The sequence below is a fragment of the Thermobia domestica genome, chromosome 3 (assembly GCF_964235325.1).
Source record: "Thermobia domestica chromosome 3, izTheDome1.hap1.1, whole genome shotgun sequence".
Lineage (NCBI taxonomy): Eukaryota > Metazoa > Arthropoda > Insecta > Zygentoma > Lepismatidae > Thermobia > Thermobia domestica.
In genome coordinates, this window is record NC_137456.1 from 24,335,449 (window position 1) to 24,362,818 (window position 27,370).

General features: G+C 35.3%; 1 protein-coding gene across 1 annotated transcript in view; it reads right to left on the reverse strand.

The window, feature by feature from the left end:
- Nucleotides 1-27,370, reverse strand: part of Zip48C (Zinc/iron regulated transporter-related protein 48C) — a 488,892-nt gene that overhangs the window by 440,483 nt on the left and 21,039 nt on the right. The window contains exon 5 of the mRNA XM_081750554.1: nucleotides 11,340-11,409. Coding sequence (XP_081606680.1) covers nucleotides 11,340-11,409 — 70 coding nt within the window. The remainder of the gene's footprint in view (nucleotides 1-11,339; nucleotides 11,410-27,370) is intronic.

A 27,370-nucleotide genomic window follows, 5' to 3' on the forward strand; every position in this document is an offset into this window, starting at 1 on the left:
TGAGATTTTTTTTGCTTGCGTACGGTATATATCAGCGTTGCCACAGTCTGACAAAATCTGAAGAATTGTATTTTTGAAAAAAAAAATGATTTTCGTCTTCTTCTTCTTTTACTAATTTGGTCCGAGAGACACGAAAGTTACTTTGCTGAAATGTCTGTTCTATAAGGTTTCCAACGAGGTATGGTTTGTTTATGTGTGACATTTAGGGGCGTCGCCAAGCCTGCCAACGTAAGGGTAGACGAAAATTTATCGGGAAAATAGGAACAGGATGATTCACCTAGATTCTATCTTCCGATTTTTTTTTTACCTAGCTATTGTACCTTTGCCCTTCATTTTTTGGTATAATTATTATCAATGTCTGGCCTACAGGTCAGAATATTTTTTCTAGCGTACGGCTAGAAACAGTGTTGCCAGACTCTCTCAAATTTCGAAAAAAATATTTTTTTTCACTTTTTCTCTTTCTTTCTTCTTCTTCTTCTTCTTCTACGGGTTGGGTACGGTAGCCTCAAAGGTTATCTTACTAGAATCTTTGTTTTATAAGCTTTCCAACAAGGTATAATTCATACCCATGGAAGAATTAGGAGGGGTGCTAGGGCCGCCAAAGTAAAGGTCTACGATTTTCTTGAAATCCCTGCCCGTCCTGAAAAGGTTAATAGTGAACTATGGAAGAAGTTGGTCAAGTGCTGTATGTGCAGTATTGCACTTTATGGTTCAGGGACTTGAACATTACGGAAGTTAAAGAAATAAGAGTGCTTCGACATGTAGTGTTGGAGGAAGATGGACAAGATAAAATAGAGATAAATTCAGCATCCTTCATAGGAAGACCAATTGGATTGGACAAATCTTGCGAAGAAATTGTCTTCTTCATACCTCTATAGGAAAGGTGGAAGGAAAGCAAGGGATAGGAAGAAGAACACAGCTGATCGATAATTTGAAAAATAGAAGAAAATACTGGGGCTAAAAGAGAAAGCTTAAGATCGAGAAACGTGGAAGAAACATTTCCAGACCCAAACCTTAAGTTAAAATGAAAGACAAAAATACTCATTCGTACCAGGACCTCCCAATAATAATAATAATAATAATAATAATAATAATAATAATAATAATAATAATAATAATAATAATAATAATAATAATAATAATAATAATAATAGGGCTTATAGTCGTCTGGTCTTTTGAAAATAGTTGAAAAGTGACCAAAAATACACGAAAAAGTGACCAAAATCTCATCATGCCCCTTTTTTCCTTTGTCAATTTCTCCATCACCTCTCTCTTTGTTTGTTGTTTTGTTTCTTCTTTTCTTCTTTACTTCTTTTTGAGCTTCCTCCTTTCTTAGGTTTTCTAAGTATGCTTTGTAGTTACGGTAAGCAGACTTAGCAGATGTAAGAAGCTTCTGAGTAAGTAGAACAAGTTCTGGCCTATTTCCGAATTTCTTCATCTCAAAGATTATATTTAACTTAGCATTAAGAGTTCTCAAAGCCATGAAATATTCAAACTGATCACCTACTCTTAAGAAGAACATGCAAGAAGTATAACACAAGACGAACATGATGAACCACACAAACAAACACATAACGCAGAGCGGAGCGTTAACTATTATGAGAAAAACTAAAAGACTATTATAATAGAAGAAAGAATAGACATACAAGGGTTCTCAACCCCACCTCGAGAGCTTAAGCATACATCAACCATCCACTGTGCTTTAGAAAGAATAAATGCTGAAATGAGAATAATGCTGACTGTTTCACATTACAAATACTGAAGCTTTCAGAAGAGTAATGAGTTACAAGTTTCTGCCTTTTTCCATTTATTTTTATATTTTTCTTCGAAAACTGCCAATGCAAAACATAAATCACTCGAAAAAGTCACTTTACCTCTCAAAAAAGTGACTTTTAGTGACAAATTTGTAAAAAGGTAACTTTTAGTGACCAACTTGAAGAAACGTAACTTTTAGTTAAAAAAAAAAAGTGCCTCGCTATGAGCCCTGTAATAATAATAATAATAATAATAATAATAATAATAATAATAATAATAATAATAATAATAATAATAATAATAATAATAATAATAATAATAATTATTATTATTATTATTATTATTATTATTATTATTATTATTATTATTATTATTATTATTTCAATAATGCTATTTCCTATTTCTGAACTGTCCTCCCTGACTGATATGCTACGAGGATGTAATAAGCACTATAAGAAATAAGAAGGAAGAGTTGTGTTTGTGCTTCATCGACTGGCGAAAAGCTTTCGACCGAGTCAATTGGATGAAACTTCTGAAAATACTTAAAGAAATCGGAGTCAACTGGGAAGATCGACGACTCATTCAAAACCTGTACATAGGACGAGTGAAGATGCGATTGAATGAAGGAGAAACTAAAAGTGTGGAGATTGGACGAGGAGTCAGACAAGGATGTGGTATGTCGCCACAATTATTCAGCACTTATTAATGGGAATTGGGGATTTCAAGATTGGAGGGTAAATCATTAACAAGATCAGGTATGCAGATGATACGGTTATAATAGTTAAAACCGAGGGAGGATTACAGGAGATGATTGACAAAATAGTTGACACTGGAAAACTGTATGGAATGGAAATTAACATCGAAAAGTCGAAAGTCATGAGAATATCCCGTGGAAACACGCCCTTACGGATTAGAGTAGAACAAAGAGAACTTGAAGAGGTCGATAATTTTAATTATCTGGGAAGTATTTTGACGAGAGACGCTTACTGCACCAAAGAGATCAGGTCAAGAATTGCCACAGCTAAAGAAGCATTCAACAAGAAAAGATCACTCTTAACTAACAGGCTCAATATTCGACTTAAGAAGTTGGTCAAGTGCTATATATGGATCATTGGACTGTATGGTTCAGAGACTTGGACATTACGGAAGTTAGAGAAGAAATATTTAGAGAGATGTGGTGTTGGAGGAAGATGGAGAAGATAAAATGGACAGAGAGAGCAACGAACGAAAATGTTTTAAAACGGATAGGAGAGAAGAGGACATTTCTAGCCACCATCCTTCGTAGAAAGGCCAATTGGATTGGACACATCTTGCGAAGAAATTGTCTTCTTCAGACCGCCATAGAAGGAAAGATGGAAGAGAAGCGAGGAATACGAAGAAGAAGAACACAGCTGATCGATGATTTGAAAGATAGGAGAAAGTATTGGGAGTTAAAAGAGGAAGCTGATGATCGAGAAAAGTGGAAGAAACATTTCCAGGCCCAAATCTAAAAATTGAAAATAAAAATAAAAATTCTCATTAGTCCCAGGACCTGCTGAAAGGCAGAATTCCTAATAATATGAAATAAGATCACGGTGTATCTAGAATTAACCAATTAAATATGCTCACGAAACACTAGCGTAGCAAACCTCGACACAAAGAACCGGAAGCATAGATATAGAAGAGACGGAAAAGAAGCCGACATGTAGCGCTACAAGAACGAATGTCATGCCAAGATAGCCAACACCTACTACGTTCCTCATTGAGTGCTGTTAGCAATACAGTAAACAACACTACAAAACAACACACTTCAGATTATAGTCTGGTAACAATGGTTAAAAAAAAAAAAATGTCTCGTAGTATATTAAATGAAACAAGTGTGAACGATGGCTCAATCTCTTCGTCTTTATGCACAGAATAAGAATTTACATGGTGATCTGGGGTTCTGTGCAGAAAGCAGATATTCAATAGAAACAAAATGGGGGGAAGTAACCTTCCGACGGCCCTGGGTCCAACCTAAATCCTTATATCTCACTACCTAAGATATTTTATGTCCATGTATTTCTGAAGGATGTAGCTTAACAGTGATTTGCTTTTTTCTCATGTCGGGGGTTTTGAGGAGGGAATATTCGTATTTTTTAGCCGTTTTTTTTTTATCCGCACATAAAAGTGGGGCTATTACTCCCAAAAGTTACAAATTCGTAGGATACAAATTCGTATAAAAAATGGGAATCTGTTATATTAGCTTTCCAACAATGTATCATTTATGATGCTGGAATAATTAAAGGCAGTGCTAGAAATTTCATTTCTTGCACTGGAGAAGCATCAAAGAAGCTTAGAAAGGGATAAGAAAAATAAGGTTAAAAAGCTTGTAAGTGCACTGAAATCCACGACAAATCCTTTTAACCCAAAAAATAGGAACCTGACACATCTTATCACAGGAAAAATGTTTCTAAAAGACGTATAAAGAAAGACATTATCAATGCAAAAGAGATAGGAGACCAGTAGGGATGTACCGATACCACCTTTCCCCCGATACCGATACTATCGATACCAATACTTTTGGACACATTTCTTATCAAGAATTTTTCATAATAATGAAATGATCAACACTGTAATAGGATATATTAGATATAAGGCCAAAATTTGACATACAAAGAAAAAAAAAAAGAATTTCATATTAGGTTCCACACAAAAAATATGTTTCCTCTGAATTTAATCCAGCTCACATAAAATGAACTAAAAAGCAGCAAATACTTATACAGTGTAAACTTAATTCTAAAAGTCCATAACTGATAGTGATAATGTACTTTGATAGTTACATTGTATTTACTAGTCTCTATTACATACATATAATGCAAACGGATACTACCGTTACGAAATTTTATTGTTTACAAAATTGTGTGTGCTGAACCAGGTGCTGCTGAGTATACCATAAAAATAATAAGAGCAAGGGTGCCGATTCCGGGAGGGGGCAGGGTCCCCCAAAGCTCATGTGAGTTCTCACATTGTATTTGTGAATAGAACAATATTTGGCATAATTTGAATGCAATTTGTCTTAAAATCCTCATATGTGTCTTCTGCATCTGAATGCCCCCCCCCCCAAAAAAAAAATTACAGAGAAATCGGCGCCATTGAATAAGAGAGTTATTTAAACGAAGTCGAAAACGATAAAACTATTAACTTTAGAACTAATTGTTTTTAACCAGTAGGTAGGCGAAAATAATTACAAAGTGAGCGTCTTGTGGGTTTCTTCCATAGCATTTTCTTCGGAATCGAAACATCTGTCTCGTTTGGGACTCAAATTACGGGTCTGCTATCCTGACCATGGGCACCCGAAGGGGAATAGCAGGGTGGGACCCCCTGGCTTACGAAAATGTATATATAAGTAAACCATGTATATTAAATACCAGATGTAATATAGTAACCATGGAATGGTTCTCCCCTGGAAAATTTTCTTCGGGCGCCCATAATCCTGACTGAGGAACTTTGGCTTTTCTTCACCACTATTTTGGCATCGAGGGACTAAAAATATCAGTTGAGTAAAAAAAGTGGGAATACAATACCCCGGTACATCAACTATTTATTGATTTTAGAAAGGCGTACGACTCGGTTAGGAGAGAAACATTATACAACGTTCTTACAGAACTTGGAATACCGACAAAGCTAATTAGATTAATTAAGATATGTTTAAATGAATCCCAAAGTAAAGTCCGGCTAGGAAAATTTTTGTCCACGAGCTTTCACGTCGAAAATGGCCTGAAACAAGGAGATGCGTTGTCGCCATTATTATTTAACTTCGTTCTGGAATACGCTATAAGGAAAGTCAAAGATAGCAACCAGGGTCTAGAATTGAACGGTATTCACCAGGTTATGGCATATGCTGATGACGTAAATTTAATAGGTAATGATAGGAAAACAATAGAATGAAATGCAGAGATCTTATTAAACGCTTGCAGGGACATGGGTTTAGAAGTAAATGCAGAGAAAACTAAATACATGGAAGTGCGTCGGGACCAGAATACAGCAAATTATGGATGCGTTAAAATATTAAATAATACTTTTGATAAAGTGGATACTTTCAAATACCTAGGATCAATATTAACAGAGGAAATCATATTCACGAAGACATTAAATGTCGACTAAAAGCAGGGAATTCGTGTTACTATTCGGTTCAAAATCTCTTATTGTCGCGAATTCTGTCGAGAAATTTGAAGCTTAAAATATACAAAACGGTAATCATGCCTGTTGTTTTGTATGGCTGCGAAACATGGTCACTTACTCTGAGGGAAGAACATAGACTGAAAGTATTTGAGAACAAGATCCTGAGACGAATATTCGGACCTAAGAGGAACGGGAATGGGGAATGGCGGAAACTTCATAACGAGGAACTACATAATTTATACGGTTTACCCAACATTGTTAGGGTCGTGAAGTCTAGGAGGCTTAGGTGGACGGGTCATGTAGCTAGAATGGAAGAAAGTAGAAACGCTTTCAAAGTCTTAACTGGAAGACCAATCGAAAAACGACCATTAGGAAGACCTAGGCGCAGATGGGAGGACAATATTAAGATGGATCTCGCAGAGATTGGAATACAAAGTAGAAACTGGATGCAGTTAGCTAAGGATAGAAGTCAGTGGAGAGCTTTTGTGAACGCGGCATTGAACCTCCGGGTTCCATAGGCCATAGAGTTAGTTAGTTAGTTAGTTAAGAGTAGTGCAAATCTAAGGCGAACACATGCATAAAGAAATCGATTGTACAGTTGATCATAATTTAGATAAACTTTAAATCTAAAAGAAACCAATGAAATATAAGTGTCACTGTTAATATTAAACAAATTGAAAATAGTTCGAAAAATGTACCGGAAAATATCGGTCTCCATTTGCCGATGTCGATACTCCCAAAAGTGGCTGATGTCACCGATACCGATATATCGGTACATCCCTAGAGACCAGTTGACAGCAATTTTTATCGAAAAACAAACCTCAAAACATGCTAAACTGTTTCTAGAAAGGTATGTTTCTAAAAAAGGCAAGTATCTTTAAAAGATAAAGTAGCTAAACTTAATTCAAGTATGTCTCTCTTTTCAAAATTTCTTTTAGCATCAAGATCAAGGCCTGGTATTGATGTTAAATCTTGCTTAAGCCAATATGAATTTTCAGTTATACCCAAGGCACTTTTGTCTGCGGATAGTAAGATGCATCATTGTCTATCGAAGCATAATCTAGGAACAATTTTGCAAGAATTACCAAGTGGGGAAAATGAGATCTCTCAGAAGGTACTGGTTGAGGCAGTGTTCGAAGTTGAAAAAAGGCAGAGGTGGTATGTTTTATTACAATTTTGACTCGACATACGAGCTATCTAAATGTTGAAATACAGTGAGGGTATGTTGCCTGAAAGATTGCAGTTCTATTTACATAATGACTGAACACGATTGAAGAGCTTCTCTGTAGTTACAGGGGGGACATGGAGACTTTGATCCCCTGTCAACTTTCTGAAAAACAAATATCCCCTTAGGGTGTATTATAGAGAGTTATACACGATAATGCTCGAGAACCGAGTATTTATATTAACAATTTCCTGTGAGGAGAACTCCCGAACCCCCAACTTGACTGAGAGGTATTCTAAAGCCCCGGAAGACCTGCCTTCACAGCAGACAACCCCTACATCAGCTCATGCTCAAAACAAGACATTTATATGCATTAAGGCAAGAACACTCACTCACTCACTAACACACACACACATTATATATATAAAGAAAGAAAGCAACAATTTAATATGGCACATACCATATTAAAGAAATTATGAAGAAATTACTCGTTATCTAAATGGGCGTTTTCTGGACCTATAATTTTATATTTTAGGTACTTGGAATAAAATATTGAAATTCGATATGCTTGTACGTTTTCGTTATTACCTAAGTAAATCACTACTAATAAAATTTCCAACTTTAAAGTGGTTTTATGGGCAATTAATAAATGTTTCCCATGTTATTTATATGAGACATTTTCTATACCTCAAAATTATTGGGAACTTCCTGTACGGCTACAATGATTAAATTTGGCATGATTGTGTTTTTCGGGACAAACCCACAGAAAAATTGTCAAAGGTGAATATTTTTAATTTTTTGTGGGTCTAAAGGGGAATCAGGAAATTCTCCATGTTATTTAAATGGACCTTTTTCTGGAGCTATAATATCATATTTTAGGTACTTGGAATTGAAACAAAAACTTGAAATTCGGCATGCGTGTACGTTTTTGTTAGAATTAGTCAAGTAAATCACCAAAAATAAAAATTTCCAGCTGTAGAGTGGCTTTATAGGGAACTGAAAAATCTTTCCTGTGTTATTTATATGGGACATCCTCTATACCCCAAAATGCTTAGGCACTTCCGGCAGGATTAGAATTATGAAATTTGGCATGATTGTAGCCTTCCGGAACTAACCCACAGAAAAATTGCCAAAAGTGAATCTTTTAGTTTTTAAGGGGTCTAAAGGGGGTATGAAGAAATTCCCATGTTATTTAAATGATCGTTTTCTTGGGATACGAAATCTTACCTTTTAAATAGTTGAAATAGGAAAATAAACTTGAAATTCCGAAGAATTGTGGGTTTAGGAGGTACGAGGCAGTAGGTCGAGCAAACGCGATGGTCTAGGGCAAACAGCTGGCTCTTTGAAAATAGCCACACGCAATCTGAGAATGGGATCAGATGTAGTCCAATTTCAGATACATCCGTCAACTAACATATTAACGACAAGCTTAAAGAAAGCCTTGTCTCACGACCAAAACAAGAATGAACTTACTAATTTGTTTGTAATTACACTTCTTGAACTCGGTAAGAAACAAAAGAATATTTTAATAAAATGGCAAAATAAGGCAGCAGCGACTCATATTGATGTGGAGCTCGAAACAACACAAGAAGAAACAGATACAAAAATAATTCTTCATGCAGCATTTTTAAGAAAGCAAGGGGTTAATGGAGTTCATATATATTCATTCACCTGATATAGATGTCCTTGTACTTGAGCTCAGAACATATCCTATTCTCCCTGTTAACGCAGTATTTATCTTGGTCAATAAATTAAACTATTCGTACGGCTAAAACCTTTATATGACAAACTTGGAGCTGTGAAAGCTGCAGCACTTCCTCTAACTTACTTCATGCACTTTCAAGGTTTGTTACTACTGGATCTTTTGTCAACAAAGTTAACTTGGTGGAAAGCCTTCGAAAATACAACGGAAGACGTTTTAGAGGCTCTGGCAAGTCAAGTATATATACGAAACACAAAAATTATCGATATATGTTAGGCAAGATGGTGGTTATACACTGAAAGACTTCTAGAAGATGAGAACCTCTCCCTCCAACAAGAGGAGTTTGGAACCCTGCAATATTAGGAGCTAATCTGCAAGCTCATCAATTGCAACAAGACCTTCAACAGCATCCTACAGTCCCAGATCCAACTGAACATGGATGGAAAAAATTAGATAGATATGAACCGATTATGTGTAGAATACCTTCAGTGCCTGAAACTACACTTGAACTTCCTAGATGTAGCTGTGAACAAAGAAGATATTCTTGTGATTGTTCTTGTAAACGTCTTAAATTAAAGTGTACAGAATTACAAGTACAGAGGTAATGGAAGATAACAGAAGAGAAATCGATGAAGACAGTGACCCTGAGACTGAAAGTGAAGAATTTAATATAGCAAATTATAGTGGTGATGACAGTAAGATGACGAGCTTACATAATGATTTCATGGTGAAAAAAGTACTCCCAAATTAGTCATATGCAAACCTACTTTCTTATTTTGAACATTAAGGGAAAGAAAAGAATATGCTATGCTATTAATTCTAATTATGCTTTCGTTTCTTTCTAACCATTTTTTTTTAAATCTTAGAACATTTTCTGTAAATAACATGTGTGGTTAGCATTATAAAGCAATTCTTACCTTAATCACATTAAAAATTACTGTTCGATTCATCATATACATTATCAAAGAATAATAAATGTAAAAATGACCAGATATTGATTGACATATATTTATTTGTTCCTTTATATCTTCAACATTATATGCGCCAAAGAAGTCAAGAAAATGGTAGACCTTTATATTGATGCCCGTGGCACTGCTTCTCATTATTCCAGCATCATAAATTCGTGGTCGAAGTGAGGCAGTATGCGGTGGTATGCCATACCGCCTCTGGTTTTTCAGTGATGAAGGCATACCGTCCCTGATTTTTCAATGATTAAAACATACCGTCACTGGAAAGTAGATGCTAAATACGTTTAATAAATTCACTTTTATACACAGTAATTGACGAATAGTTTCGCATGTAAAAGGATTTTATTTGTATGTAGAAATAATTTCTAATTTGAGAGATCACCGACATTTTAGTTATCTTTTTCCTACTTTTAGTTTTTAAAATGAGGTGTCTTCAAACAAGTTCACCAAGTTTATATTTTGATGTGACATATTGAATTGTTTTCTTTGTTATGTACATATATATGTGTGTGTGCCTTAATGCATATAAATGCCGTGTTTTAAGCATGGGCGGATTTAGGAGTTGTTTGCTTGGGGGGAAGACCTTTCGGGGGTTTGAAATACGCCACAGTCGGGGAGGGACCTGGAGTTTTCCGCAGGAAATTGTAATATCCTCACTCGGTTTTTGTGCATCTTCGTGTATAATTATCTATATTACACATAAAAATTTTTTCAGAAAGTTGTTGGCATGGAATCAAAGTCTTTTCATACCCTACCCCTTCCCCGCCCGTTCCTACAGAGAAGCTCTCCAATGCTTTTCAGTCATTATATAAATAGAAATGCAATCTTTCAAGCAACATACCCTCACCGCATTTCAACATTTAAATAACCGGTATGTCCAGTCAAAATCGTAATAAAACACACCGCCTCTGCTTTTTTCCCACTTCGAACACTGTCATAAATGATACATTATTGGAGAGCTAATGCAACATACGATTCCCATTTTTATACCAATTTGACCCTTCTATACCTACGGGGATTATAGCCTCACCTTTAAATGCGGAAAGGGAAAAAACAGGAAAAATAGCTTATGCGTGTTACAATTTGCAAAAATAGCGTTGTGTGTGTGTGGACTTATCAACGGCCATGTCATGTTATCCAATGACAAATATTTTATGTAAGAAGTTTATATATAATTCAGTATCAAGGCTACGAACATGACATCAAGCAATGCTCCCTTGACTAAGATATTTAGCGAACTAACAAGTGGGGCGATGACAAGATTACAGTACGTTCTCCAGTTTTCCAGGTACAGTTCTCCACTACGCGGTCAATCTTGAGAAATATTGACTTGGAAGAGTCTGAGTGATTACTAACACCATGCAAAATCTAATGAAAGCCACTCAAAAACACTAAGAAAAGTATTAAACGAATAACGCGCAAATGAACTACAAAGAGCTTGTTCGCTTTGCTTCAGAAAGATTTTTAAATATCCTTTCTATTCAGGGCAACGTGCCCAAATAGTTTCCTTTCTCTCTACACATTCAAACTGTTCGCAAATTAACACTATTTTTTTTAAATATTAGGATCACTCATGTAACTGAAACTAATAGAAACATGTACTCACCGAGCACTCTCCAACGTAGCAGAAGGAGACTTTCCTATTGCGCCGAAGCCAACACCAACAGCAAGGCCCTCTGCAATTCGAATATTTATCAAAAATAATAATAATGTTTGTAGATGAAATATACAGGAACTATATTACAATTGCACATTATAAAATACTCAACAGGGGCAAGCTCATTACTATATTACAGAGGGCTATATTTGTTTTAGTGTAAACTTTGAAGAAGTTACCTGTCATATTTGCCTCGTGCAACAAGAGCCTCAAATACGTGAGCTCCTTCGTAGCTACGTGGTTTGCGTACGCGCCTTTGACGTGAGAGACCCGGGTTCGATTCCCGGCGGGAGCTCATGTGGTTCGGATTCCACGTTAATCAGTAGGTCCCGTCTCATATAGCCTCCCTGCTGAAAGGGCCGTTAAAATCAACTCAATTCATAAATACGGTAGAGGCATTATATGTCAAATTACCTAGAGGAGGTTGCCCGGCCATCAGGTAAAATTTAGATTTTCATCGAAGCATACCTTAGTTACTATTGACCTACAGAAAAATATGGAAACTTTTAGTTCATCTGCCGCAATCTCTGATTTAGATTTGATTTTCTTCATTGCTGCAAACGGAAACCAGGGTTTGTAGTGATGTAGGAAGCAGGCTGCTGCATGATACTTCGGAAGAAAAAAAAAAGTTGTTTTTACTACCTTAAAGCTGAGATCCTGGCCTTCCAGAAAAGGTATATTATATATATATATATATATATATATATATATATATATATATATATATATATATATATATATATATATATATATATATACAGTATATGCATCATAATGCCTTGGGAAATGGAATTTTTGGAAGATTTCAAATACAGTCATTTAAATTACGAATTTTATTAATTTTGAAAGCCTGTAAAATTAAAAGGCTTTGAAACCGCAAGCTGACTTGCCGTACAAGAACAATGGCTAAAAGAGTATTCAGAAATTATTAAAGCTAGACTTGGAAGCCCTTACTGCCGACTTAACTCTCCGAAAAAAATAAAAAATACGAAAAATCATTGGTTTCAAAATGAAAATTGCGAAAAGGGGGCACGCAAAAAATGTTAAAGTTTGGACCTAGATTTAGCTACTCGTGCGGAACAGCAATAGTGAATTCATTTTAAAAGTTCACACTGGTGGAAGTTGAAGAAATAATTCTTTCGGACAGCCAGTTATCAAGATAGCATCAGATATAAGCGAAAAGTTTGACTTAGAAGTAATAAACACTATTTGTACGTGTCACTACAAAAAGTATGTGAACAAATACCAATACTTTGTTTAGTAACAGGCTGTGACTCATTTAATTTCCACATAAAAAACAATTTAAAAAAATAAAAACAGTGAGTGGGAATATGTAAAAAGTGAATCATTAAAACCCATACAAGGAAAATCAGTATAAAGTTCATGCCATGAAAGACTGCCTAGGTGTAATGAAAGTGGTGGTAATAGTAACAATTAAGAACGTTAAAATCAGAAAGTGTAGGATCTTTAAATAAACCATGTAATGCACTAGAACTCTCTCCTATAGAATTATGAAAAAAATACTCTTAGAAGTACATTGCACAATGTAAAAATTATATCATGTTATTAAAAACAAATTCGGTGATTCCTTCAATTTACAGTGAGAGTTGAAAGAAGGAAACGACAATGAAGAGAGCATGAAAACAAGGTGTGAACTTGCTGTCAAACGTATGGTGTATTTAGTAAATAATTCACAAGAAAAAGCTGCACATCAAATAGTGAATAAATTAAAGTCTTCATCAGCAATGTATCCTCAAACAGCTGGTCAATACATCTAACAGCACAGGAACTTGAAGTGAGTGAATTTCTTATAAAGAAGAAAAATGAGGGATTCTTGATGTGAATCTGATGAAAACAAAGAGAAAAATCAGTACAGAACTATGAATTTGGTTGTTAATTTTCATACCAGACGAAAGTAACGTGTGTCCAAAAATCTATTCGTCTAGAAAACGGAAATAAGGAACTAAAACAAAACAGACTGTCAAAGATCTTTGCTATCATAAATTTAAAGAAGACCACTCATCAACTGAAAATAGTTTTACTAAATTCTCTGAGCTTTGGTCAAAATGAGTGTTTTGGCTGAAGCAAGTTGAATTCATTTAATGTGTATTTGTGGCACATCAAAATATTAAGTTGGTGGCATCGGTGCCGGAGATCAATGACTAGATATGCCTATTGGCAAAACTATTATGTGATTTAAACAATCAGAACTGTATGATAAGCAAATGTGCAAATTATTCTGGTCTTGTGACTACAAGAAATAAACCTGTAAGAATGTATTGAGTTATTCTGTTGTTGTTGAAAGTAATCTTTCGTACACAATGGTTGACATCAAATAAAAGCTTTTTAAATTTTGTCCAAGTTTTAAGAATCCTTGGCATCAACATTACTAGGGTTCAGTGCCCAGAATCCGTCAACATTTCTGAAAACAACAAAAGTTACCATCCCTTTCGCGTTTGCTTTAAGACAAAATCTGCAAGTCTTGCAAAAAATGTCTTCGTATTATAAGTGATTGCCTGTAACAGGGTGCAAAACCCTACGGTGGATGAGGGAGAATTCCCCCTTACTGTTCTTTGGAAAATAATCCCCTCACCGCAGAGTTACTGGGGGAGAGAGAATATGCAAGTATTTGTCAGAAATTATACATACTTCTTGAAAATGTAACGTTAGTTTCCCTATAAAATACTTTCAAAGGCACACATACCCCATTAATACAAGTTCAACACACTTATCAATGTATTTGCAAATATTTTAGAAGGAAAAGTATAATGAAAGTCATTGAAGTGCAGTTAGCGTTAAGCAAAAATAAAAAAAATAAAAAAGCAGTGAATAATTAAACTGTGCTTTGATCTGGCAACTCTGAGATGAGATCAGAAGTAACTATTCTTTTTGTCCTACTACTAAGGTGATCATACTTGAGTGCCGTATTATTGACTTCTTGAATGAAACAAAAATGAAACGTAAAAATAATGTAATTACAAAATACTTCAACGTTAATTCTGAGTCAGACAATAAAGTTCGCAAAGTAAACAGTGGCAATTCGCATGTTACTAATAATGGGTCGCTATTCACGAACAAAAGCAGTGACGAATGCAGTAGTGGTGAAACGGGTGAAGCTGAAAAGAAGTGTTTTAGTGCAAATGTGATGGAAGCTTCTAAAACATATCTGTCAAAGAGTTCATGTGATGGAAGTAATAAAAGAATGTTAAGTAAAATTAACCAAACTGTAATGAGTATTGTTAGCAGAAAGTCAACCGCCCATGGAATGAAAAAGATTTCAGAATTCGTGGAAACAAGATAGATCATGGCTTGTTTTCGAAATGAAAGCAGGACAGGAGGTGATGATGTGTAATGTTTGTAAACTGCATGCTTCTTTCCTGTGTAAAAACAATAAGATTAAAACTGCCAATAATGACTTGCGGTGGTCATCGAAAGCTGTTTTTCGGAAAAATAAAAATAAAAATTTGGATGCCATATACAGACATGAACTAAGTTCAGTTCATCAGTTGTGCTTAGATACAGAAGTTACTCGTCAGATAAAACACTGAAAAAACAGCAAGGGAAGCGTGTCTGAGAAAGCAAGATCAGCAATTGGATGTAACGGTAAAAGTATTTCGCACTGTATATACTAGTGCAAAGCGAGGTTGGGGTTTCAGGCATCACCCAGAACTGATTAAATTTCAACGTGAAAATGATTTAGACATGGAAACTCACCTCCATACAGACAAAAGTGCTGATTTGATAACACGTTTCATTGCAGACCAGCTACACAAGAAATTGGTAAGTGGATTTTTGAAGTCTACTGATTGCTTCTCTATATCCATTTATGAGTCTACAGATCGATTCTCTGAAAAGCATTTGATTCTGTATATTACGTACGTGGGTGAGAGGATTATTGCTCGAAGATGTTTTCATAAAGTAGTACGCATCGAGAAAGCAGACGCGAAAGCAATAGAAATGAGGATGATTGAAGCATTCGCAAAGGATGGCACTGATTCTGATATTGTTAAAGAGAAGCTTGTGGGTCTTGAATCAGATTGCGCATCGGTTTTCATAGGTAAGCACGATGGAATTGCGGCTTGCATTAGAAGAAATTTTGCTCCCCACTTAGTCAGTATTCATTGCATGGCTCATAGGCTTGATTTAGTACCAGAAAAAGTTTTTGGAGTCGTGAACGCAGTACATCACTTCGAAAATCTGCTTGAACTTTATAGTCTTCAGTAAGCTTTCTGCATTTGCTTGCCTCGAAAACAATGCCAGTCATTGGCGAAGAAGGTGTTTTGAAAGTAAAGAAACTGTTTCGAATCCGTTGGATTTCCAGTGAAAAAGATGTGCTTTTAGCCGTATATAGAGACTATCCATCCATATCTTCTGCCGAAGTGAGAAAAGAGTCAAGTGAACAAACTGTGGCAAAATTTGAAGGTTTGTATTGTAAGCTAACTTCAAGACAAACCATACTTATGTTAGGGGTTGCTTTTAAACATTGAAAATGTATTAACTACGGTCAGAACAACAATGCAAAAGGAAAAAAAAAAACTATTATATTATACCGAGAAATAGAAACTCAGCTACATACTGCGTGCACAACTCTTACTGAAATGAAAGAAAATGATTACTTTTATCTAACGAATTGCAAAGAAAAGTATCTGTATTTTTGTGTTCACAGTGACTCGACATAATTTCAATTCGAGTGAGTAAGATGTCAAACCTTACAAGGGATTTTAAATGAACTACGAAGAAGATTTTCAGCAGATGAACTGATTTCCTGCTTCAAAGTATTTGATGAAACTTTAAGTTCAAAAAAAACTTAGCCCATTGTACGCAATTCTGATGTCTATAAGGCTGCTGAATTATTGGGCATAGATCCATCTATAGCTGTAATGGAATGGAGACATTTGAAATCTGGTCTCAAATCTAGTGATGATATTCCCGTATTTAAACTGCTGTTGTGGAAAATGAAATCAGTTCCAATGTCGACTGCAGAGTGTGAGCGTGGTTTCAGTGTTGCACATGACCTGAAAAGCTATGAAAGATATCGACTAACAATATGTACATTAGCAGCCTTAATGACAGTTAAATTATGTGGACCACCCTTGAATTTGTGGAATGCCTTAAGTGTGGCACAGTCTTGGGTTAAGGAGGGGCACCATATGGCAGACAGTAAATACACCACTATACAGAACAATGAAGATGAGTATGAACATAATTTGTTTCTATAACGAGTACTAGCAGGTTACCGGTAGTCTGCTGTTTGTCAGATTTAACGGATGGCTGTAATTCTTATCTTTTATACAGTTTCTCATTTCGGTATTGTTCTAACTGGTAACTTATCAAGCTCTAACCTAACCAGTATTTTTTAAACTTGTTGTTATATTAATAAAAGACATGAGCCAATAGACACGGATTTATGTTTGAACAAACATAAAATTAAATACTTAAATGGCCAATCATTTTTAGGTGTAACATTAAATAATAACCTAGCCTGGTAGGTCACCAGTTAGAACAATAACCTTATTTGGAGTTGCACTTGAGAAGTCACAGAGGACGGACGCACCTGACGATCGCTCTGCGAGTGAGAAGTGTAGCCATATCATGGGTGTTTCTATAACCCAGTAGAGAGCAAGAATAAGGACTTTCAACAGAACCAAATACAAGCAGCATGTGAATCGCAGCGAGCTTATCGATAACAAAAGATGGACAGGAAGGGCAGTGTGTTTAGCGGTAGTATTGGTGTTACTATGGATAGGAAACGTCGAACAGCATCCAGGCCCAGGAAACAAAGACAACATAGACCGAAAGATAGAAGACATCCTAGAAAGAATTATTAACATGGAACCGGCGATCAAAAAGATAGGGAACATAGACTGCAAAATTGAAAGGATAGAAACGAAGATGAACCAGCTAACATCAGAAGTAAAGAGCCTACAACACGAGATGATTAAGCTCAAAAAGAAAAACTACTTTCTACAGAGAAGATTGACAGAATTGGAGTCAAAACAAGACTATCTGGAAAATCAAAGTAAAAGGAATAATCTGATCTTTCGCAATGTGGAAGTGCGGAGTGAGAGTCGAGTGTCATGGAAAGACTGTGAGGACGCGGTGAATGCAGTGATAGTTGATAAATTAGGTGTTGCTATAAACGATGACGACACCGAGCGCGCACACTTTATTCTGTCAGGTCGTAAAACATTTGATACTGTGGTGAAATGTTTGAGATATACAAAGAAAAAAAGAGGTGTTAGATGCCAAGGCCAAGTTGAAGCACAGGAAAATAATAATTCACGAGTTTTCGCAAAAGATATCACAAGAACGGAAACTATTAACGGACAAAATGTTAGCAGCGCGGAAAGAAGGAAAATTTGCCTCTTTAGTGTTTAACAAACTGAAAATAGACGGAGAAACATTTAAAGCGGATTTAACAAAAAATGTGGGTTTTAAAGTTAGCAGTGTTTCTAGAAGAAGTGAAAGTGAACATTTTAGTGGAATTGGCAACGCTGATGAGGTCAGCGATAGTGGTGACAAAGAACATACAAATACCTTAGACAGATAGTTACGCCCCAGGGGACCAAGAGACACTGGAGCACGACGCGGCAAAGGGACAACAGATAAGGCATAGGATAACGCAGGTACCACCCCCTCAAGTCAGCAGGTGAGTGAGAAATGCAATTCTAAAGATAATACGAGGTCAAAGACATTGAAGATATGCTGTCTCAATGTGGAAGGGTTAGAAGGGAAAATGCAAAATAAGGACTTCGTTAGTTACATGGGACAGTTCCACAGTTTTGCCTGTGTGGAGACGTGGGGGGACAAAACACAGTGACTTCCTGTTACCAGGTTACACAGTATACAACAAAACAAAGCAAAAGGCAAGCAAATATGGGCGTGAGCCACCGGATATCACAGTTTTTATTAGGGAATCAATTAATGATGCTAGTTGTATTGTAATGACACAGTGTTCAGATGTGACGTGGATAAAACTGTCGAATCCGATTGGTTTATGGTTAGGAATTGTATATAACCACCCGCAAATTTGCAAATTAATATTTCTTTGACGAGTTAGAAGCAAATATTTCACAACTAGAAGACGACAGGAATAGGGATATAATAATCATGGGTGATTTCAACGCTAGGTCTAGGGAACTAGATGATGGTATAAATATTACAACTGATAAATACGACAGACTAGAACTGAATAATAGTGCATCACTACCAGTGAGGAGTAATCAAGATAAAATAGTTAACCAAAATGGAAGAAAACTCATTAATTTCTGTAACGCCTGTAATTTTGCAATTGTAAATGGTAGAGTAGAGGGTGACAAGGAAGGGAAATTCACATACCTAAGTGAGCAGGGGTGTAGTACGATATATTATTGTCTGAGTGCGTTGCATACATATGATCGTATAACTCTCTTTACAGTAGGTGACCTGATTGACTCCAAACATCAGCCTATAATAGTAGAATTAAACAGCACAAAACACAACCACACAAGCGTTCAACTCTATAATGAGCACTACACACACACACACACACACACACACACACAACCAGATAAGGGGCAAACTCAAAGTGTATTGAAATACAAATGGCAGAAAAACAATGAAGGGAAATTCAAACAAAATCTGGACAATCCTCTAACAGAACTATACCTAATAGGCATAAACACATATGTAAACAGCAGATATATTGAATCTTCCAACTTAATTCTAAAGAAATTACTATACTCTGTTGGGGGGGTCATGAAGATTGACAACACTAAAGTAATCAACAATAAAAGTCCATGGTATGATGCCGATTGCATCGCTGCGTGTCGGGAAGCAACTTCAGTATTACGTACATTTAAACGAGTCAGAGGGGATCCTGATCTACTAACGGAATATTTGAAGAAGCGGAACCTATACAAAGAGGTATGTAAAAACAAAAGGAAAGAATGGAATGAACTGTGGTTCCAGAGTTTACAAACAGCCTTAGTTACAAACGATTATAAGGACGTATGGCGTATGATTCGCGGAAACAATACACAGGGAACGCCGAAACAATACACAGGGAACGAATTGGAATGCAGGATTCGCGATAAACAAAGCACAGAAGAAGATTCTACTTAAAGAAGAAAAAAGGAAAAGTAAGAAGAAACAGAACAAATTAATAAGGGAACACAACAAGGATAATTAGAGGACTAGAATGTACCCAGCAAAAACGTGTATTTTTAATTGGACAAGTGCTCAGCTGTACAAGTGAAAGTGAAGAGCACAAGTGTTACTTTTTAATGAAGAGGCGGAGCCTAATTAAAAGTATATAAGAGGCGACCAACTCCCAAGTAACCAGAAGGAGTGGAAGTCTGATGAAGACATAGTTATTATGTTGAAACTGTTACGTGACTGTGTGTATTATCACATAGCTCTGTTCAGTGTGCTGTTGTGTTTAGTCGGACAATATGGAAACAAGGCCTGATAGAATAGTTGAAACAAGAGTGCTAATTACTAAGTGTGGTTATTGCACATACAAGTTTCCAAACATACACAATGACTAAATAGACACTTTTAGCGCTCTGAATGCTCATTGGGAAAATATGTATTTTACAATTTTGCAAAATCCTGCACAATAGATTTAATCAATTAACAGCGACTGAACTTAAGGAAGTAGTTAAGAACACAGGTTTTCTTGTATAAAAACTCAGAATGATAATAGAATTGACAGGAGTATACCATAAAATATTTTGTGCCGATTCTTCTATTTACATGTCTTTGAGTGACAAACTAATATAATCATACATAGATTCTGACTTTCGTTACATCAGCACCTGAGAACAGTTCCAGAGAGAAACATTGTATGGAATGTCGTCTTAATCACGAACGGAACTTGAGGGTACAACGTAAGATTTTGAGTTTCGTGCGATGGAATTTGTGGGACAGTGATGATACTGCAAAAGGAACCGGCCAACCGAGAGACCCTTAAGGACATGTGAGGAGAACACCAAAGAAATTAGTAACAATTTTGATAACTGAAGATGAGATGAAGAACAAGGCAATCTGAAGGATCTCGGAGATTTGACGGAATAAGGGATCACCACAGCTACATCCTCAAGGGTTCATTTACTCTTCTGATAAGCAAAATTTCATCATCATTTCACACTAATGATGTTGAGTTCAGAATTAATGGACCACAGAAACTGATCAATGTGAATGAAACAACTCCAAGTGACAATGTTGCTTGTGTTTACAATATATATCTGATATGTAGACAAGATGATCGATATCTTTAAAAACCTACAAACTAGCTGGGCCATCAACTAGCTTTACTGTATAAAGAAACTACATTTTTTTGGGTAAAACTGAACATATTTGGTGTTCTGACACCACATGAATTCACTATAGCTACTGGAAGAACACAATATTGCTCAAAAACAAGGGCTCAGATTCTATGAACTACAAACACTGACAATATGCATATGCCCGAAAAAATGACAAAATATAACGTAAAATGACAGAATGAAATCTCTACAACAAAAATTTCTAATGGCAATTTATCAGAAATTTCATGAAGTTATTTTGTCCTGAATAAATATTTTTAAGCTCTGAAGTACCGATCACAGCGCATTGCTAACCAAAGAGAAAAGTAGAATGATGTTTTATTGAAAGGTATACAAAGTTTTTTTCCCCTAAATAACTCCTTAAGCCATGAAGCACCCATCACAGCACAATGCAAGTCATGAATATTGCAATGTTCAGTAGATAGGGTCTTTAAATCATGTAAAACGGAGTTGTAACCTTTCACCTTATATATATATATATATATATATATATATATATATATATATATATATTACAAAATTCTTATAAGTCTTTCCTCTAAAAATTTGTTCAGTGTACAATAAGTTTGATGTTTCCTCGGCACACAATGTGGCTTCGGAATATGATAATCATCCTTGCCCACAGAGGGCACAGATTGTGATCGGTGTTACTCCGTAGCTCATTGCAGCCCCAGAAATTGGTATTAAAATGAATCTCCTTCGCTCAATAGTAGCCTCAGAAGGTTTTTGGTACGTGAGCGATCAGCTTTGAACTGATAGTTTCCTCGTTTCGTCGTCTTCCTTTATAGTCATCTTCTTGAAAGGGGGACCCATGAGGGCAAGGTCGGGTAGTCTCCTTACGTCGTCTGCTATAGTTTATGTATGAACGTAAAAACACGTACTTGTAGTAAAAACACATGGTTGCTGTGCGTGAGGGTATGGAACTTGTAATATTATACTGTATTAGACAAGTTTCGGGGGAATGTTTGAAATTTACTTTATATGGGTGGAAAAAATTATCCACCAAGTGGTTGATGATACGTCAGGTCAAGAACCGTTACCCCTCCCACTGTACAATATTCTTTCAAATCACGTCACACAACCCCCAATATTTCTAAGAAAGAAAATACTGACAAATATATTTGTGAGCAATAAATAACACTCTTCTCAAATAAGACCAAAAATATACTTTTATAACACTTCCGGTCGAAATATGCCCTAAAGCTACAGTATAATGTAATTTAAAGTGCGTTTATATGATAAATAAAACACGCAACTGCATGTTCACAAGTTTAAAAAAAAAAAAAAAAAAGTTTATACAGTGAAACCTCCCTTAACGGACACCTCTATAATACGGACAATTTTTTTGTCCCGACAAAAATATAGGTTCTCTTACGGAACAAAACCCTCCCTTTTACGGACACTCTCAGATACGGACGCGGACAGTCCTTTTCTTCCCTAAACGTTTCAATAACCTCTTCATAACGGACAGGAATTATTCTCAGTTCTGCGATATATTACACTAGACAGAAACATTTTTTTCCCTACAAGTGTATATATCATTAGTCTAGACGTGGTGAACCATCAAACAGAACAGCTTGAAGCTGAACTTGAAATTATTCTTATTTGATTTAAATGAAAATCACTTTCCCTCCCGCTTTCCCCACCCATGTAGGAAAATATATCCAAACATCTTTGGTATATTATTATTCATCAGTTGATATGCGATATACGCGGTAGGGTCTATATAAATTAATGGATTTTTTACAGGGTGATGACATGTAGTTAAGAAAATTACCATACATACATTATCCTTTGTAGTACACGAATATATTAACATATCCCCCAGCAATAACATTATTTAACAAAAATGAATTTCTCCTTCAACCCTCCCAGTAATTCAAATATGTACTAAATAGAATATTTTTATATTGAATTTTACATATTTATGCTCATACACAATAACTGCATACAATTACTGTTGTGAGAAATTAAATTTCTGTAACCTCTCTGTCACGGACAAAAATTCATGTCCCATTAGTGTCCGTTATTCAGAGGTTTCACTGTATTTAATTAGACGCGTAAAAAAAATGCCAAGAAAAAAACATGACATGTCAGAAATCCTAGCCTTAATCATAAAAAGAGCACAGAACTTTCACTGAAGTTTATCTACTTCAAAAAATAGGCTCATTCCAACAATAAATACAAACAAATTGTAGGAGTACTATATGCATGTATAAACATGTTATAACGTATATTTCATTCAACATGAAAGCAAATCTATAGTCTGTTACTTTCTCTTATGGAAGGCACACCCAACGTAGGGAACATACAAATTGCAATGAAGTATATGAAATGATATGGAATCATATTATGCTTTTTTTTCCCACAAATATTTCAATGTGAACCTAAAACGAATCCAAAATTTCTATTCAGCACTAGTAGGTGTATATAGGACCAACTTCAATTTTTTTTTTTTTTTTTTTTTTTTTTTTTTTTTTTTTTTTTTTTTTTGCCTCCACTCTTTTTGAGAAATTTGATCCTGAAGTCAGTAAATTTTCAAAATTAAATTTTCGGAGAAAAATGTTGACCAGGACTTCCAACCCCAACTATATTTGATCATTTCTGAAAACTCTTGTCACAGTTCTTGTGGTTTCAAGTAATTTTGATTTTACAAGCTTTCAAAATTTAAAAAATTCCTAATTTCGATGGATACATTTAAGATATTTAAAATTCCATTTGTCAAGTATTATCCCGAATATGTGTACATTTTCTGAAATACCAGGATCTCTGATTTCTTTTTATCTTTCATAATAACCATGCAGAGGCTTGTTTCTACTCTATTTTCATTAAATGCGAAGAAAAAATGAGTGTAGATGCAAGAATACAGCAGATGAACAAAATACATTATTTTTGAGCACGTCACAAGTAAGGTAGCTTTCAGTGAAAATGTAAGAATTTTACCTGAAAGACGGAGAATCATTGTGTTTATTATTGATAGGGGCAAGAGTTTTTTGCAAGTTGCGAAATCGCGAAAGTTTCTCGACAAAGAAAAGAGTTGGTTTTTCAACGAATTACGTCAAGTTGAGTAAGGAATAACTCATATTTTGAGCGAAATATGCCGCAAAACGCGACAAATTGCGAATTTCTTTAAAACGTCAGTTTCAGTTGTTAAAATGCAGTACAATATGCTGCACTTTTCATCAGAATAATAATTTGCACACGAGATATACAAGAACATACTGCGCTAATGTATTGTATGTATATTTTCCCCTTTTTTGCATATATATATATATGTGTGTGTTTTTGCTGTATAGTACGGATGGCCAATTCCGGAATTTTTACTTTCCGGAATTCGGAAAGTAAAATCGGAAAAATTCCGGATTTAAAAAAAATCCGATTTCGGAAAAACTCCGGAATTTTTCCGAATTACGAATTTTTCTGAGTTCTGGAATTTTTCCGAAATCCGGAAAGTGAAATTTCCGGTTCCGGAAAATTTTGGCCATCCTTATTGTATAGCTAATGTAATGTATGGTGGCAATCGTAAAGATACTGTGCTAGTGTATTTTAAGTTTTTGGACTTGTTAAAGAAGAAAGAAGTAATTTGTTGTAACTGCATAACGAATAAGTTCATTGTTCTAAGTAGTATTATTGTTTATTACTTATATTGGTCCTATATTAGAGTTTAGAGTTTTTATATTATAGCTTGTAAAATACTTTACTTAACGACAAAATGAGAAATTTTACACTTCAAAATGCGACAAAATACGAAATTTTTAATTTCAAATGCGAAATCTTTAACTTCAAATTGCGAAAAACTCCTGCCCCTAACTACTGAGTGACTTCGTATGGGATCATTCTACAATCACCATTCCACATATTCTTAGTCAGGAATGACTCGGAGAGAAGTGCAACAAAACAGTCAATTTTCCACAAAATGCTAGAGCAGATATATGGGTATTTTTAATCGCACCAAAGCAATAAATGAAATAATAAAATTAATAATAATAATAATAATAATAATAATAATAATAATAATAATAATAATAATAATAATAATAATAATAATAATAATAATAATAATAAAGTAATGTAGTAAAGGCTTGTTAAAATCAATGGACGAATGTTCTTCTGCAATTGGGAAACTTATGTTCTTATTGTTCAATTGAACTATTCAGAGCTTGCATGATTTACTTTTCTTTGGGTTATACATTTCTGATGTTATCAAGAAACTACCCTTTCAAAAATTACTAATAAAATATTATTTATTAGTTTCCAGAAAACCTTCTTTATATCGTCGGTCTGAGTTTTTTCTTTTTTTTTTATTTATTTACTTTTTCATCAGATAGATTTATTTCCTTCTTTAAACTTTTTCTCCACTACATGTACATTTGATTATTAATGTTGAAGAGTTTGTTTTATAGCTGAAGTTTCTCATCAGTTCACAAATTATTCATTATAGAAAGGGGGGCATTTGCGACAAGGAGGCACATACTGAACTACACAATATACATACTTGGGAATATGGAATGGAATTTTCTTCAAAATACTTGAATAATAATTCACTCCATCTTAAATCTACCCTTTTTGTGCAATGTCCATTGTCTAATTTTTTCACAAATAACATACTTCTTGATATTTGTAATCTCATCAAACAGGTAGGAATCGTTTGTTTATTTTCCTGACAATTTATTAATGTACTTCAAGCTGCTCTGGACATTATCCCATTAAATTACTGTGTAAAGTCTTATCCAATTCAAAATGTTACTGTCTGCGAAAAGTGTGGACCACTGTTCAATATACTCAACAAAAGTTGAAAAAAGGAACATACATATTTCTTAAAGTTTGATACACATACCACCTCATTTTCATCCGGATTTTTTACTTTTGACTAAACTACAAGCGAAAAAAAAAAAAAAAAAACAGTTATATTAGTCAATCGATTTTGTTTTTTTAAAGTTCAGAAACCAATCCTTAATCTTTCCTAACAATAATCTTTTGAGGAGTTGAAAAACACAGCGGTCTATCATTCAGAAAAAAAAAGTGCATTACGGTTCGAAATGTTGTGAATATAAAATAGTGTGACTATAAAATACGAACTGGTATCAATATTTGAAATGAAATGAAATCTGTAAGTTTTACGTCCCACGGTTATGCCGGTTAGGCTAAAGGAGACGGTGATAATGAGAGATGAGTGAAATGGTGGAATGAAGAAAGTGAGAGGAAACGGGAGAACCCCGAGAAAACCCACGAGCACGGTGTTTGTCCACCACAAAGTTCACTTGGCGGGGGCTGGGATCGAACCCGGGACCCCAAGCACCAGAGGTGAACGCTCTACCACTGAGCCACCGCCCTCCCCCTGGTATCAATATTTGGTGAACTAGTAACAACCAGTGACCCAACTCTTACGATCCCTCCTAATAGTTTGGGAGTCAGTCGGACGAAAGAAGACCCAAGCGTAGTTTTGGTAGTTATGAAGAGATGATTATGGCCAACTTAAATCAACGCCCGCGAGCAGCAAACAAAAGAGAAGAAGTGTCAATCCTTCCCCCCCCCCCCCAACATTACAAGGTGAACAAGAACAAGAAAACTCAGGTGCTCAGAGTGTGGTTGACGGTTGATCTATAGGTATGAGCAATTACCAAGAAACACTCAAGTTTATTGATAATACACTCGCCGTTAAAAAAAAAAAAAAGCAAAATAGATACAGTTAAAGAAGAACTAACAAAATGGCTCATCTATCAATCCAGGATGGAAGGAATCATTGATCATATTAAGGAAGAAAATCGAAACCTAAAGGGCAAAAACGAGAAACTAAAGATTAGATTAGTTATTGCTGAGGAAAAAATAACAAATCAAAATACTGTTTCATGCACGACTGCTGATCTCAAAACAAAAACTTTTGCAGAGATAGTAAAACAAACAAACAAACAAACAAAAAATTAAGAGCAAGAGCAATTAAAGCAGCAATGGCCAAACAAAAGCCAGTCATATTTCTAAAAGGAGAATGAGTCCATCAAAGATCTTTAAACCAAGCTTGTGAAGTCTTTTTTTTAATCCTATTAAGGAAAGAAAGTTGTTTCTGTTAAGCCGGTGGGTGGATCACTGATCGTCGAAACAGAAACTAAAGAGGATATAGAAAAAAATATCAACAAATAAGAAGGTGATGGAAGAATTCAAAATTGAAGAAAAAAGGAAGAAAAGACCATTGGCCATTATATACAACGTACCGGCAGAAATGAAAGACGCAGATATTGTGTCTACAATTATCGAGCAAAACTTGGAAGATAACGATGTAGAATTAGCAAAGAAAGAAGTAAAGCCAAAATTCAGAACAGGACAAAAGAATGACACCAGGTGCCATTTGGTAATTGAAGCACCCAATGAAATCTACAAAAAACTACTTCATACAAATTGGGTATATAATCTATACGAAGCCTTAACAATCAAAGATTTCGTTTCAATTCCTAGATGCCTTTGCTGTCTTGATTTAGGACATACCCAAAGGTTTTACAAGGATGACAAACCAACCTTTAAAATTTGTGGACAAAAAAATCACGAACAAAAACACTGTCCGGAAAAAGGTAAACCCAAAGTTTGTATACCTTGCCTAAAAAGAAAGAAAAAAAAGTGTACGGCTTCCAATGAAAAGGAATGCCTAACATACAAAATGTTGTATGAAAGAGAAGTATC